A 16,670-nucleotide genomic window follows, 5' to 3' on the forward strand; every position below is an offset into this window, starting at 1 on the left:
AGCCCTAAAATTTCTTTAAAATTTTTTTTGTTTTTGTTTGTTTGTTTGTTTCTAGACTCGATCTCTCTTCTAAATTTTCTCACCCAGTGTCTAGGTTGTTCACTGTTCAGCTTCTCATTCAGACAGGGCTTGAATTGACATCTTTACTTCATTCCTTTGTTTATCTGAATCCTCTCTGAGAAGACTGATCATTTTAAACACTAGAATGTTGAATTCTTCCTCTACCATTTTGGCGTCTTTGGATTCAACTAGGGAAGAGCTCTGAAATTTTATAGAGTCATGCTATATGACTCTTCCTGTTTCTTGTGTTTCTAAGTTGCAGTTCATACATGTGTTAGGATGCATATGTCTTCTGTTTTATGTGTATCTTCTTGCAGAGTAGCCATCTCTTGGGCACCCAATTCTTGCTGCCTCTCCCTCCCCCAGGGAGTGGGGTGGGAGCTGTGACTACTCTTTTTCTCTGCTTTGCCTTCCTGTTTCTCCACGCTTTCCCATTGTCCTCTTTCTTGATTGGTGGTGTTTTTCCTCTTCCTTTTTGGAATATAGTCTGTCATTTCTACCCCTATTTTTCTCATTGACTCAGTTGAATGGAAGAAGCTTCTCTTCTACCATTTTACCCCAGAAGAGCCATTGCACGGTTCTCTAAACCACAGTGCTGTTTTCTCATCCTACCAGCAGGGCATATGGGCTCAGCATCTCTGCATCCATGCTGGCACTGGTTATCTCACTTCTGTATTATAATCATCCTCATGGGGATGAAATGGTATCTCATTGAGGTTTCACTTGTGTTCCCCTAATGGCCAGTGGTATTAAGCCTTGCTTTGTGTGTTTACTTGTGATTTATATTTATGTTCTGTGGAGAAACAGTTACTCAGATCTTTTGTTCTTTTTTGTTTTGTTTTTTTGAGACAGGGTCTTCCTGTAGCCCTGGCTAGCCTGGAGCTCACTATGTAGACCAGGCTGGCCTCGATCTTACAGAGATCCTCCCTTTGCTCATTTTAAAACTGGATTATTTGGGCTGGAGAGATGGCTCAGCAGTTAAGAGCACTTCCAGCTCTTCTAGAGGACCCAAGTTTGACTCCCAGCACCCACATGGCAGCTAACAAATGCCTACAGGGATCTAACACCCTCTTCTGCCCTCTGAGGGTACTTGTATTCACATGCAATACCCCCACATAGACACATACACATAATTAAAAAAATAAAATCTTTAAAATTGGATTGTCTTACTGAATTGTAAGCATTCTAAACAGATCCCATATCAGATACATGGTCTACAGGTATTTTCACCCAATCTGTAGATTGCCTTTCTTATTTAATCTTGGTGGGACTATTTGAAGTACAGAATGTTTAATTTTGATGAAGTCCATTTTATCTGTTTTTTTTCTTCTACTACTTGTGCTTGTGTGAGAATTCTTTGCCAAACCCAGAGTCTGTGAGTTGGCTGGGGAGCAGACTTAGAGGGTGCCAGAGATGAAATGTTCAGGGCTCACAAAGTTAGCGCTTTGTGGTATTTACTTTTGTATATATGACACACCTACCTCTTTCTGTCTGTGAAGATGATATTTTGGGCTATTTACATTATTCTCTAATTAGGTGAATCTGACCTACAAAACCAGTTTCTTGAGAAATTCCTACCTCTTAACTTTATCCATCCACACTTTATAACAGTATATTTCTGAATCTTTCAACGTATAAAAAGTATCTTTTTAGGCTTATAACCCCTCCTCAAGCGTATGATTTTATAGACAAGGATGAAATTTCTTAGAACAATTTTCTTTTTTTTTTAAGAACAATTTTCAAAACATGAAAATCTTATTTGTGAGGTTCCTTCTTTTCTTTTTCCACAGGTGCGGGGGTGGTTTTTTCCGTTTGTTTTTTGTTGTTGAGACAAGAGTTTCCCTTATGGCCCCAGCTGGCCTGGAACTCACTATGTAGACTAGGCTGGCCTAGATCTCACCAAGATCTGCCTGCCTTTGTCTCCTGAGCATTGAGATTAAAGGCATGTACTACCATGTCTGACTCTTCTTTTTTTAAAAGAAAATCGGGGGCTGGTGAAATGACTCTAATGGGTAAAGGCAACTGCTTCCAAGTTTGAGTCCCTAGGACTCACATGATGGAAGTTGTCTTGTGTTCTACAAGTGTGCCAGGACATGTGTAACCCATTCACCTACATGTGCACAAATAAAATGTAGTAAAGAAAAATTATAATTGTTTGAAATTATTTAAAAATCAAATATGAGTTGGGTTTACTGACGTATGCATGTGATCCGAGTACTGAAGAAGGCTGAGGCAAGAGGATTGCTGTATGTTTGAGGCCTGCCAGTGCTGAGTTCCAGGCCAGCATGTACTACAGAGTGAGACTCTAAGTTTTAAAAAAGTAACATCAGGGGCTGGAGAGATGGCTCAGTGGTTAAGAGCACTGACTGCTCTTGCAGAGGACCAGGGTTTGATGCCCAGCACCCACATGGTGGCTACGAACCATCCTTAAGTCCAGTTCCAGTGGAATCCGACGCCCTCTTCTGACCTCTGCAGCATTGCACGACGTGGTTGTACTCACATACATGTAGGCAATATACTCATACACATAAAATAAAAATAATAAAATATTTCTTTAAAAGTAACAAATTTATTTTTTGTGGGGCTGGAGAGATGGCTCAGTGATTAAGAGCACTGGTTGTTCTTGCAGAGGAGTCTAAGCACCCATATGATGGCTAACAACCATCCATAACTCTAGTTCCAGGGGATCTGATGCTCTTTTCTGACCTCTGCAGGCATTGCATGACATGGGTGCACCTATGTACATGCAGGCAATAAACTCATACACATAAAATAAAAATAATTTTTAAAGTTTTGGAAGTTTCCTCTACTCTTTCCCTTAAGTCCTATCAGATTTAAGTTCTACCTGTTTTTTCCTATGTACAAATTAGCATTCCTACTGTTATTTTTTTGATGACTTTAAAAGACCCAGTTGTTTATCTTGCTGCATGTCTTGTGCTGCCCCCAGTTCCCACAGCTTGTGGTCTCGTTTGGGCCCTTGTTCTCTTTAGGGAAACTTCCTCCCTTCTTAACTGGTTACTGTTGAAGAAGGTATAGGAACCTGTGTGCTTTTGCCGTAAGCTTTAACTTTACTAGAACCTTCAACCTTTAGTAAAACTTGCCTTTTTTGGCTGGAAAGAGTTCTTTGTTCCATGTTCTCTAGAGAATTTCTGTTCCTAGATTTTAAAAGTTATGTAAAGCCAGGTGTGGTGGTGCACATCTTTAATCCCAGCACTCAGGAGGTAGAGGCAGGCAAATCTCTTGTGCGATTGAGGCTAGCCTGGTCTATATTAGCAAGTTCCAGGCCAGCTGGGGCTACAGGAAGACCTTGTCTCAAAAAGACCAATCAAACAAACAAAAGTTACCTAAGGGTACTAGAGAGATAGTTCAGTGATTAGGAACATTTGCTGCTCTTGGAGTAGACCTGGGTTCAGTTCCTAGCACCTACATGGTGGCTAACAACTATCTGTAATTCCATTTTCAGGGTATCTAAGACCTTCTTCCAAACTCCTTGGGTAGTAGGCTTGTACATGCTGCTCATACATATACATAGGCAGACACTCATACACATCAAATAAAATAAATATTAAAAAGTTATCCAAGCTGAACATGGTGGTACATGTCTGCAGTCCCAGCACTCTAAAAGGCTGAGGCAAAAGGCTCATGAATTTGAAGCCAAGTTGGCTGTGTAGGGAGTTCCAGGCCAGCCTGGGCAACATAGGTAAACCCCGGATTTTTTTTTTTTTTTTTTTTAAGAGTAATTTTTAAATTAATTAAGTTATTTGGGAATATTAGTTTTTACTTAGTTCTTAAGGATTTTCTAAAAGATTGAAATTTGGTGGAAACAAAAGATCTTCGTGGTGCTTTAAAAGCACATCCCTGACCATATTAACATTCAGTACAGCTAAAAACCTATGTTGTAAACCGTACCCCCCAAAGCTGTTGCACACAAGCAGAAAAATAGCAAGTAACTTTGAATATGAAATTCATCAGCTGATCATCTTAGCAAGCCATTTCAGTACTTTACCTACAGCAGATTTTCAATAAGTTTTGAATGTATGAATAGATAAGTAAATAAATTTTAGGAGCTGGAGAGATGACTCAGTGGTTAAGAGCATTGGCTGCTCTTGGAGAGGAGCCAGGTTTGATTCCCAGCACCCACATGGCAACTAACAACCATTCATAAGTTCAGTCAGGGGATCCATCACCCTCTTCTGACCTCTGTGTGCACTGCGTTCATGTGATGCACCACATGTGGCAAAACACTCATACACATAAACTTTTTTAAATTTAATATTTTTATGTGTATTGCCTGCGTGTATGTAAGTGCACCCACATCATGCAGTGCCCATAGAGGTCAGAAGAGGGCATTGGATTCCCCTAGAACTAGAGTTATAGATGGTTGTTAGCTGCCATGTGAGTGCTGGGAATCGAACCTATGTCCTTTGCAAGAACAGTCAGTGCTCTTAACCACTGAGCCAAATCTCCAGCCCCCATAACATTTTAAAAATAAAAATTAATAAATTTTACCCTCTTGGAATTCACACTTGCTCCTGAGGTTTTCTTTTTTCTGTCTTCATGAAGCTAATGAATTCCATATTGAAAGTTACTTGCTATTTTTCTGCTTGTGTGAAACAGCTTTGTGGGGGGGTATAGTTTACAATACAGGTTTCTGGCTGTATTGAATGTTAGTATGGTCAGGTATGTGCTTTTAAAGCACCACGTAGTTGTTGAAATTGAAAGTCTAAGCGTTTGAACCCTTTGAAATACCTGAAATTCTGAATGTAGGAAATCTTCATTTTCCTCTCACCTTCACAAATCAGTAACCATACATTTCTTGAATCCAGGTGCTCCGGGAGTTGGTGTTAAAGTACCGTGAGAACATCATCCACATGCGGACAGCAGCAGACCACATTGAAGAGAAGCTGAAGGCTGAAATACTTTTCCTAAAAGAGCAGATTCAAGCAGAACAGTGTTTAAAAGAAAACCTTGAAGAAACTCTGCAACTAGAAATAGAAAACTGCAAGGAGGAAATAGGTGAAGAAAAAATAACGTAGTTTAGGGCTGGGATGTAGCTTAGTAGGTAGAGTGTTTGCCTGTGGGTAGGAGGATCAGATACTCAAGACTAGCTTGGGCTACTTGTGACCCTGTCTCAAAAACTTAAAAATGTGATGCAGCTTAGAATTGGAGTCAATAAATAAAACCTTCCTGACTGTGAGAATACATGTTCATGGATGTGGAAAACAAAAAGTATAGGAAAGAACTTAGCCTGACCTGCCTGCTGTTAAGATAGTGAATAATTATGAAAACGACAATTCTTATTGGCCTTTTATGAGCTTTGCTGGCCTTTCTTTGGCAATTACTAACATATAGGAAGCTGGTACTGGGAACAGGAGGAAAGTATTTCTTTACAGAACTTCAATTGTTAACAGCTAGGAGCTTTGTTTCACTCTGACAAAAGTTAGATGTGGATACTTGATGAGAGATTTATTTTATGCTGGGTGTAGCCACCCACGCCTTTAGTCCCACCACTCAGGGAGGCAGATGCAGGCAAATCTCTGTCCGTGAGTTTGGGACTAGCCTGGTCTACATAGCAAGTTCCAGGTGAGCTAGAACTATACAGTGAGACACTGAGAAGGTAGGGGAGGGAGGGAGGGAGGAAGGGGGTTAGTTTATGACACCGTGCCCATGTAGAGAGTCTGCCTTTACCCAAACTTGATTATAATGCCAGTTCTTTGGGATAATTTTGAGAAAGCCCTTTCCTCCATATTTATTATATATTTGAATACTTTGGGGATGTTTTAAGGAAAAAAATGATAAATAAAAAATGATGCTAATACTTCTTCCTTTTGTCTTAGCTTCCATTTCTAGTCTAAAAGCTGAATTAGAAAGAATAAAAGTTGAAAAGGGACAGGTGAGTTGCATGCTTAAAATTAATTCTTTCAGCAATCAGTGGTTACTTATTGAATCCTGAGCAAGAACAACGGCATAAAAGATGGCAGAGACATAGTCTTGGCCTTGAAGAAACTGCCTAGTGCAAATACAATTGGGGTAATGATAGAGAACATTTATTGAGAACCTAGCCATGTTGGACCGTGTGATTATGAGCAGACGTGTAGAGACGATGAGGCTCCGCTCAGCCTGGCATGTGTGATCATTACATGACACGTGCTTAAGACTACACTAGAAACATGGACACAAACTTGCAAACAGGAATGGTATCTCCTAGCTGGCTTCAGCAGGGTGGCAAGTGAGCCTATGCTGCTCCCCAGCATCACTGTCCTTGATTCAGTCAACTTTGCCTCCATGCTGCCCAGCTTCTCACCCTGGCTATACCTTGCCAGATAGGTCGCTCCAGCCTGGCATTCTTGGACCCATCTCCATCCTTCCAGTTCTTACTCCCACAGGTCATCTTTCCCTGAGTACCTCCTTCCATCCCCTGAACGTTCAGAAATTCCTCATGGCTTTGCCTCTTCAGCTGGCTTCCAACCCACACTCTGAAGTCCCCTGACTCTTTTTGCTGCCCTCATTCAGTTACTGCCTAGTTCTGGATTATTCCTGTTGTTCTAAGAAGCTGATGCCACCAGAATCTGTCAGGTGGGCACCCAGTGTTCTTAGGCAGTCTCATTTGCCCTGAGATGTATCTCTTCCAGTCTTTGCTACTGCTCTTTCAGTCATTATCATCTCAACTCCCTCACTGCTCAGTCATTAGACAGGGCCACCTGTAGCCCCAGGTTCCCTCAGTCACAGGCCCTCCTACTTTATTACAGCCTTTTTTTGTTTCTTAAGATAAAGTAATGGCCTGTTCCTCGCCGTAATATGACACTGGTAGGTGCCTTGACTGAATCACTCCTGTTTTGAGATTTTACCTCTTGATTTATCTTTCCCTTTATGCACAAACATGCCCAGGTGTCTCCCATTAAGAGGGAAACAGTAAGATAGGTGTGGTGACACACATCTGTAATTCTAACACTCAAGAGGCTGAGGATCTGAGTTTGAGGCCAGTCTGGGGTACATAGGAAGACTGCCTTTCAAAGGAAAAGAATGAAGAAAGTTTTTCCTTTGGATTTACATTTCTCTTTCAAGTTATTAGTTTTCCAAGGTTCCTGAAAGAATGCCACTCCCTACCTGATGACCCAAAAACTTCTTACCTACTAGTTGGCCTCTCTCCACTCTGCTATGGAGATCTCTGTAAAGATCATACTATAAAGATGACCAGTACTTGGAGCTGGGGATATGGCTCAGTAGTAGATTACATGCCCAGCACTAGAAAAGAAAAGTGCTGTGTCTCATTCTTGCCTCCACTGTCATTGTTTGGGTTCAGACTTGACTTTTTATTTACTTTTTTTGAGGGGGGGGTGATTTGGGTATTGAACCTAGGGCCTCATGCCCCACATACAAAAAATAAATGTAAAAGTACTCTACCACTGAACTATGTCCCCAGGTCTTAGACTTCACTTCTCACTGGCCTGTCATAACAGCCTAACTTGTTTCCTAAGGTACCTCTGAACTGGTAGTACAGTCCCATAATACTAAAGATTCAGGAGGCTGAGGTAGGAGGATCACAAATTCAAGGTCTGCCAGGGCTATAGAGCAAGTTCATAATCAACCTGGGCAACATAGCAAAACCCTGTCTCAAAAAGAGCTGGGGATGTGACTGAATGATAACATGCTTCCCTAGCCTGTATGGGACGGTATGGCCTCAGTCCCCAACACTGAAAACAAAAGGAAGTCAAGTATCATCTCTTCTAGGAAATACTTTTCCAATTTTTCTGGTGAAATTAAATGCTCCTTTGTCTATGTTGACATGCCAAATTATTTACATGTCTGTTTCTCCTCATTTCTCCAACTCTAGACTTTAGAAGTAGAATATAGTAAGTGCCTAATAAATGGTTAATGAAAGACAAGGTCTGGAAGAACAAATGGAATCTACACTTTGGCTTGAGAAGAGCATTGCAGCCATAGCCAAGAGCAAAGCCTGAGACTGGGCACAATGCTATAGGTTGCATACTTCTCTAGACAGTGTGCTGTGGTCTACTAAGAGTTACTGAGTTTCAGCTTTTCCTTCTTTGATTTCACAGTTGGAATCCACATTAAGAGAGAAGTCACAACAGCTTGAGAGTCTCCAAGAAATAAAGGTCAATTTAGAAGAGCAGTTAAAGAAAGAGACTGCTGCTAAGGTGATTGTATTTCTTGGTCATTCCATTTAAAAAGCAAGGTTGAGAATGTAGGATCTGTCTTACCTGTTTAGAAAAAAGCAGAATTGGGGCTGGAGAGATGGCTCAGTAGTTAAAAGCACTGGCTGCTCTTGAAGAGGACTCAGGTTTGGTTCCCAGCACCCATGGTGAGGTGGCTAACAATTTTAAGTAACTCCAGTTCTAGGGGGTTGGATGCCCTCTTCTGGCCTCTGCAGGAATTGTACAACACAGGTATACTTACATACATGCAGTTAATACACTCATACACATAAAATAAAAATAAGTAAAAAAGAAAATGTCACTTCATTTCACCTAAGTATCAAATCCTAAATATTGAACCAGATTTACCAATTATTTTAATGAGTATATTAGAATAAAAGTACATGTGGCTAATTATAGGAGACGTTGCCTAGTCATGATCTTAATTAGCTGTGTTCAGATTTGTCTGTTGTTGTTCAGTAGTGCTTATTTTTAGAAAGACTCCCATGCTGTTCAGTAAGGAAGGCCAGAGATAGTTGGGGCTGTATGGCACTGAAAATTTTCTAGTTTTGATTATTGTGATTGTCAGAGGTAATCACTGATTTCTATCCATGTTGTGACAGCTACTGATCATACTAGCTGTGCATTTCATTAACAAGTCACCAGATGCTGGGGATAGTGACAAAGTAATTTTAATACATGTGTTATTTTGGCTTTCAGAAACCTACCCAACTGACACTATTGCCCTATAGAAAGAGATATTGGGAGTATATGGGGAGGGGGTGGGTGCCTCAACAGGTAAAGGCACTTGCTCCCAAACCTGATGACCTGAGTTTGATCCCTGGGTACCACGTGGTGGAAGGAGGGGTTTGATTTCTGCAGGTTGTTCTCTAACCTCCATATACATTTACCCCCATCCCCACATACAATAAATAAATGTAATGAAAAGAAAAAAAAAAAAAGACAGTGGGGCTGGGGATAAAGTGGAGTTGGTTAGAATTGTTGCCTAGCATGCCAGGGACCCTGGGTTTGATCCCAACACCACATAAAGCTGGGTGTGGTGGCACAGCTCAGCACTAGGGTGATGGAGGCAGGAAGATCAATTCAAGGGCCTTCTCACAGCAAGTTCAGAGGGCAGCCTGAGTTACATGAGACCCTGTATTAAAATAATAAAGGTGAGGTCGCTTAGTGGGTAATGGCACCTGCCACCAAGCCTGAAGGCCTGAGTTTGATCCCCGGGACCCACACAGTGGAAGGAGGGAACTGATTCCTGCGACTTGTTCTCTGCTCTCCATTTATGAGCTGTAGCATGTGTGCATCCACACCTAAAAGAATAGAATATAAATGTAATTAGATTATTATGGAAGTATGATACCCAGGTCTTGGTTCAGGAGTAGGAAGGGTTGGGAATATTGCTTGGTGGTGGAGTGTACAAGGCGCTGGGTTCAGTCCCCCCAAATCAAAACAAGTGAGGGGGAAAAAAAGCTTAAAAGCTGCTCTAGTAGTAGGTAACTTAACCTCCAGAGTTCTTAGAGGAACTGTGGCTCTTTGGCATTAATCTTCACTCAAAACTTTTATTTTTTAGGCTACTATTGAACAACTGATGTTTGAAGAAAAGAACAAAGCTCAGCGATTACAGACAGAATTAGATGTCAGTGAACAAGTCCAGAGAGATTTTGTAAAGCTTTCTCAGACTCTTCAGGTGAGGCATTTTAGGGGAACCACTGTGGTCCTCTGGGGGAGAACGCAGGAGTACGAGGTCTAGTGATGGTGCTTGCTGCTTAATTGCTCAAGTCAGGAGCTTGGTCATCTGTTCTGCAGACTTGGTCCCCTTGTCTCTTTTCCTCTTTATCTTGCCTTCTTAAACTTATAAACTTGGGCTGTGTATAGTGAGACAACCTTTAATCCCAGGGCTAGGGAGGCAGAGGTAGGCAGATCTCTTTGGGAATGAGGCTAGCCTGGTATACATGAGTTCCAGGCCAGCTTGGGACTACAAGGAGACCCTGCCAGGTGTGGTGGCACCCACCTTTAATTCCAGCATTTAGGAGGCAGGGGCAGGCCAATCTCTGTGAGATTAATGCTAGCCTGGTCTCCATAGGGACTTTGAGGCCAGCCGGGGCTGCAGTTGAGACCCTGTCTCAAAACACTAAGAATATAACCTTGGGGCACCAATCTGTTACAAAGGGAGATTAATTTGAAGTAATGATTTTTTCCCTTCTTTCTTTGAAGTGCTTATTTGAATACATTAATCTGCTACTAAACTAGTCACAGTAGAGGGTGTGTAGGCAGTGCATTTCCTGCACTTACTTCAGCGTTGTTCCTCCAGGTGCAGTTAGAGCGGATCCGGCAAGCAGACTCCCTGGAGAGAATCCGGGCAATTCTGAATGACACCAAACTGACAGACATTAACCAGCTCCCCGAGACATGACATCCTGATAGCAGGATTCTAGCCTGCACTTTGGATTTTTAACTCATCTTCAGAGCAACATTAATTATTATTTAACTCTTAACAGAAGAAGTCACAACAAAAGGAAGACTGGAGAAATGCCCATTTCTAGTGGGGGAGCAATGCGCAGCACAGGAATAGCCAACAGACCTTTCCAAAGGGAGCACTAATGGGACGCCGGCCTTGATTCCAACAGCTGTGGGATCAGATCTGGTGATGGGAGAAGTGCTATTTCTTTGCCTGCTTTCTCCCAACGTAGACTTTGGAACATACTTACCACATGAAAGCAACTTCCTAATAGTGTTTGGAATTATGTTTTCTGTTCATAGGTAGTGAAGAGAGGTTTCTTTTTCTGTTGTCTAGAGCTCATCAGTAGCAGTGTTCAGCTAGCAGAGTAGCGTGCTGTATGAGTATTTTATATTAAAATATGAAGTGTGAGAGCAGGCCATTGGCTGCTGACAGTCTTTACCTGGCTCAGTGCATTTTCTTTTCTTTTTACTACTTTTATCTTCTATTGGAGGACCTTAAATGCTACTGAAACTTGCCTGAGAACAGTAGGACTGTGGCAAACAGGCAACTAAACAGAATTTGGAGAACATGAACTTGGCAGAGGCCATATATCTTGGAAGCTGAATTTAAAGGAAAAGCACAAAGTTTGGAAGCACTTTTCTCCACACCTGGATGATCTTCCTGAGCTGGCAGGTACCAGGGTAAAGGTGAACTGGCACCATATACTCTTTTAAGTGTTTTAGTCATTGGATCAGTGGAAAAACATTAATAAAACAAGCTATGTCTAACATCTAGAATGCATGGATAAATCTGCTTATTTTCAGCCTGAATCAGTTGGCCTACTATTTGTTTTCCAAGTGTCACAGACACAGTGATAATTCAGACATAGAATGTGTCAATGCTTACATCAAAACTGGAGGAAACCAAGTTAGTTATCAGTGTAGAAGTGTGCTTTGTTCTTTTCCAAGAGTTGAGATTCCTTTCCTCTGGAGAAAGTACTATGGGGGCAGGCTGTCACAGAAATCAGACCTACTGCAGACTATCCAGAGAGCAGCCAGTGGACAGTGAGCTATACTTTTTAATTTCCTATACACGTGATTTGAAAGTAAAAACTGTTTCAAGTAATTTTTGTGATTGGTGTTGCCTAACAGCTGGTACCCAAGAGAGCCTTATGGGGAATTAGTGAACTAACTAGACTTTTTGGTTCACTTAAAACTACCATCAATTAGTATCTTAAGTGGACTTCTTTATAAATGAATCATTATGAATCTGCCCTAAAGATCTTTGCTACTTCAGTCCGTAAAACAAATAAGGCTTACATTTCCTCATCCCATGGGTTATTTTTGTAGTCTTACATTCATGATTATGAATTTAAAGGTATGATTTATGGAAATAGTGCTAAAGGTTTGTGAATGCATGAAACATTAACTAGTTTCAAGTCCCATTGTATATAGTACTACTTGGTTCAAAGGAAATATATCCTCATTGAGTTAAAGGAATCTTATTAATTACATAATATAATTAAATTACATTTAAGACTAGTCCTCAGATGGCCCCAAGATGATTTGTTTCTGTTCACTGTCAATCACAATGGGTAATTCATGTTTCTGGACTATCACCTCCAATGAACTGTTTTGCTGAGACTGAGCATCTTAACAGATATTTTTCTCCAGAAGTTGGGGATTGGGGCAATAAAGGAATCCTAATTAGGAGACTACTTAGAGTGTTTACTGTAGCAAATGCAAACTTTTGGAATCCATCCACTCAATTGAGAAACACATCCTAGAAAAACACAAAATGGAAACACTAGGTTTTAACAGCCTGTTTCTGGTATGAAATAAGACTACTGCAGCACTAGGTAGGAAACAATTCTTTAAACTGTTTTAATGCATAAATAAGATCTGATTTAGAAGGTGGGGTTTATTCCTGTCAGAGGAAAAATCAGTTGAATTTTATAGGTACTGTACTATATTCAGGCTATATAGACCTGTTTTCTTACATGTCTAACCTGCTTATCTCTTAGCTGTAACATACCATACTATGTGGCCTTTAATTGGCCCTCAGTCCCTTCTGAGGTACTGTGCTGCATTCCAGAACTTATATTGGTAGGTATGAAAAGATGATCTAAAGCTGAAGACAAAACCATATATTGAATTATCAGGTTATTTTTCCCTTCAAGGTACTAAAACTTGCACCTCCTACCCACTCAGTAGACACAGAGCACAGCCAAACTCAGCTCTGAAAGGCAATAGTGCCTGTGGAAAGCCAACAGAGGACTTTGCAAGTGTGGACCTTGAACTCTATGCTGAGCAGACTACAGGTATAACAGTTTGTTAACTGTACTGAAGGCATGTCCTTATGTTCGAATGAAAAGAGCTGCTGCTGAGCGACTGTGTGGCCTTTTCCTTAGCATCCTAGGGTTCTGGCTCCCCCTCAGAGGCACATTATTGGTGCTGCTACTTAATTGCAGCTTATTTCTTGTTCAAATATGGAGACTTGGCAGTGTGCAGCTGAAGCCTGTGTTCAGAATTAAAACTTTGCTGAACATAACCAAATAAGGCAGTCAAAGTGTTTAAATAAAAATTTATTTTTTATAAAACATGTATCAAAAGGATGAACAACCACACCAAAGTTTATCCAAAATGCTTCTTTATAAATTAGATCGTGCCATTTGCTTTACAACACCAGTTTATAAGCCTTCAGTTGTGTTAACTTCAGGTGTGAATTCTGTTCCTGGTGGTATCAGAAGTTTACATGGTTTCGGATGTCATTGATTTGCTTCACCATTTCCCTTATGTGTTCACCCCTGCAAAATCATAAGATGACTCAGTTTTTTTAATGAATGAATAAGCCATTGGTATTGAGTCTTAAGAACCTAAACTATTAGTCTTGAAATAGACCGAAGAACTGCTTTGCTAAAATTGAACAGCTTAAAATGGTTTCAGGTGGATAGCATGTTATTGTGCATGCGTGTGTGTGCGCACGCAACTGAACCCCAGGCATCACATGTTAGATAAATGCTCTGCCCCTGAGCTATAGCCACAGCCCTAGAGAACACATCTAACCATATTCATGGGAAAATACTTTTAACCACACACAAAATCATATTATAGGAAAGCCATTTATTTCCATCCCACCATATTCATTTAATTCTGCGTTATGTGGCTCCCATTGTGCATGCAAACACTTAGACTTGGGATTCTTATCCAGGCAGAGGGGAAGCTTTTTACTGCCAAGGAAAAACTGTCTAACAAATGTAGATGACTGGAAAGTATCAACTTACTCTTCCTTCAGGATGGACTGAATGCATTTTCGCTGGTAGGCACTGAGAGTAATGGTGGGTTTCTGAGGACTCAAGACTTTTTCCATCTTGCGCTGTTGATAGTCTTTTTTCATAGTAACCTTAAGTATCAAACAGAACACAAATATTTTGGCTATAACTGGCCACACATTTTTACCATACCTATTTTAGTGCTCTTTTCACATTTTATAAAAGTACTTTGTATTCAGTAAGTAGTTATGTAAAAATTAGCAAGGGACCATTGTGGAAGTGGAGGGGGGATTTTAAGAGCCAGGGAGGAGGTGCATGACCATATGCAAATAGAGTCCTACAGGCTCCTGGGACCCTTCTCATATGAACCTATGGCAGTGGTGTCAGCAGGCACAAGGCCCATGCAAACTCAAGCAGACAAAAACCCAGCACAGAACTGTTGAAGAATTACTGGTAGCTGATTACTACTGGTTGAGGAAGAGCTGATCTTAAAGGGAGGGACTCTAAATAGGCTGACTAGACTTTAGTGGATGAACTTGCACTGAGGATTATCTGAGGACACCAATGTGACATGATAGGCCTTAAGTGACAGAATGTGTGAATTCCAGTTTTGGGGGGGGATGGGGGATGGGTAGGTGTCAATGGGGAAGGGATATAAAGTTGATTAAGATGTTCTGTATGAAATACACAAAAATTCAATAAAAAAAAGAAATGAATTGGCCATCTTGGCCCATTCCTACCTGTTTGATGGCATTGCCTAAATGGCGAAGTTGATCAGGTATCAGCTGTAATTCCTTCTTCATGTCTCTCTCACTATCAGAGAGAACTGGGAGTTGAGTATGAAAACTGTGAAGTACTTTTTTCATCCTTTGGAAAAGGAAGGAATCACAGCTTAAGATTGCTAACCAGAAGAAATACTCATATAAAGCTTGTAATTCAAAAATCTGCTGTTGAGGAGACACCTCACAGCATGGGTTAGGGACCAGTACCAAGTCATCCCTGACAGGCACTTCAGAGGATAGGTGGGTGGGGGGGGGTCCTTTCAACTCTATAGGTCTTCCAACACTTAGTTAAGGCCTGTTAAGGCAGTACCCAAGTACTTAATAACATTGTTGATACCTGAGGAGGAAACAAGTTTTCATGGTCCACTGACCTGTTCATAATGTCTTCTTGTTTTTCTTTGGCTTCCTCGTATTTGTCAGCTAAGCGCTCAGCCATTTCTCGTAAACTTTTCCTGGAGGAATAAAAAACTCTTGGGGTCCACCTTGATGTGGAAGCCATATAATGTGGCACAGCATCCCGAGTGAGATGCAGTCTCTTTTCCCCACTGTTTTCTTCTCTGGTTTTAACACCTACCTCTCCTCTCGACAATAACTGAGATCTTCTAGTTGTTTCCTTTTTTGGTCACATAATAATTTGACCCTTCGAAAGAGTAGTAACATTTTAAAAGAAGCCAGGTTTCTTATACAGTATTATATAGCATCAATTACTAGTGAGGGTCTAACAGCTGTTCAATGCAGGATGTCATACCTCCGCTGAATCTCCTCCTTGGCCAGGTCCTGCTTAAGAATGTACTGTTCCCGGAATACCTGGGTGGCTCTGCTGATAAGCTGAAGACACTCTTCGGGAGGAGGAGCCAAATCCTTTTCTGATGATCTTAAAAACAGTTTCTATCATTATTTTCCTTAGCCAACCAAGTAAAACAACTGAAAACAGACTGAAGTCACAGTTGCTTTGTCCCCCGTCTTTTCAGCACTTTCTCAGGTGCCACTTCTGACTAACTGATTAGCTATGTCCCGTGTCTCTTCCAACTCCATGAAAGCAAGAGGACAGAAAGAGTGAACAGTAACAACAAGCATGAAACTAGGTTGATCCCGAGTTCAAAACAAACAACAAAACCCCAAACAAGAGCCCCTTCTTGAAACAAAATGCCCCAAAGCCCATACTTCAAAAATGCTGGATTGGTAGCACTACGTTGCAAAATGCTTCTAATATGCTTTTCAAAGGCATCTGGGGTTTCAGCCAGAATACGAAGGGGAGACTCTGCCACTTCAGCATCTTCTCGGGTACACAGCAGGGGAGGAGATGCAGGATGGACTGTACTTCTGCAAAATAAACAGAGGCGTTAGTCTACCATGGAGCTACTTACTGCATTACAGGAAATCATAGACCATATTTATCTAAAGCTTTGGAGGACACAAACTAAAAGGCACTATTTTTGTAAAAGTATAAGAATATACGTTTTGTCTTCAAACTTTTTTTTTTTCATTTGTCAAAGCATTTTGGATGCTTGCCACTTAAAATTCTTTTTGAAAAGATCAAGGCAACACAAAACTCTGTTATGGTCCCTTTTTACAAGGACTCAGGATTGAGCAACATAAACACTAAATCATTCCTTTTTTAGGACAGTTTAGATTCAATAAAAAACTAGTACTAGGCCATATAACTACTGTGTACTATATTTGGTTCTCCATAACTTGATTTCTAAAGGTTATACCCATTCCAGTGCAAATACTTCCAAAGGCAATTTCAGAGAAAGCGCCAGGACCATAAACTTGGGCAGCACAGTAACTAACTTACTTTGAAGGCAACAATAGAAATTTGGAAGTATTTTTTAAACAACAGTATTGAATTATAGAAAACTTATTTCAGGGAGTCAGTAGAAATACGATTGAAAAGCGTTCAGATAATTAAGTGTTCTTTGGGATTGATTTTTTTTTTTTTTTTT

The 16,670-nt window shown here is 40.7% G+C and overlaps 2 protein-coding genes across 2 annotated transcripts in view; one reads left to right on the top strand and one right to left on the bottom strand.

Annotated features, from left to right (window-relative positions):
• Positions 1-11,472, top strand: part of Rabep1 (rabaptin, RAB GTPase binding effector protein 1) — a 63,288-nt gene extending 51,816 nt beyond the window's left edge. The window contains exons 13-17 of the mRNA XM_008855946.3: positions 4,887-5,076; positions 5,898-5,953; positions 8,121-8,219; positions 9,802-9,918; positions 10,543-11,472. Coding sequence (XP_008854168.1) covers positions 4,887-5,076; positions 5,898-5,953; positions 8,121-8,219; positions 9,802-9,918; positions 10,543-10,644 — 564 coding nt within the window. The 3' untranslated portion in view covers positions 10,645-11,472. The remainder of the gene's footprint in view (positions 1-4,886; positions 5,077-5,897; positions 5,954-8,120; positions 8,220-9,801; positions 9,919-10,542) is intronic.
• Positions 11,473-13,237: 1,765 nt separating this feature from the next.
• Nup88 (nucleoporin 88) overlaps positions 13,238-16,670 on the bottom strand; it is a 40,594-nt gene continuing 37,161 nt past the window's right edge. The window contains exons 12-18 of the mRNA XM_008855950.3: positions 15,889-16,047; positions 15,473-15,598; positions 15,299-15,364; positions 15,096-15,176; positions 14,683-14,809; positions 13,955-14,073; positions 13,238-13,477 (exon numbers count right to left, since the gene is read on the bottom strand). Coding sequence (XP_008854172.1) covers positions 13,414-13,477; positions 13,955-14,073; positions 14,683-14,809; positions 15,096-15,176; positions 15,299-15,364; positions 15,473-15,598; positions 15,889-16,047 — 742 coding nt within the window. The 3' untranslated portion in view covers positions 13,238-13,413. The remainder of the gene's footprint in view (positions 13,478-13,954; positions 14,074-14,682; positions 14,810-15,095; positions 15,177-15,298; positions 15,365-15,472; positions 15,599-15,888; positions 16,048-16,670) is intronic.

The sequence above is a fragment of the Nannospalax galili genome, unplaced genomic scaffold (genome assembly GCF_000622305.1).
Source record: "Nannospalax galili isolate Female #2095 unplaced genomic scaffold, S.galili_v1.0 scaffold146, whole genome shotgun sequence".
Classification (NCBI taxonomy): domain Eukaryota; kingdom Metazoa; phylum Chordata; class Mammalia; order Rodentia; family Spalacidae; genus Nannospalax; species Nannospalax galili.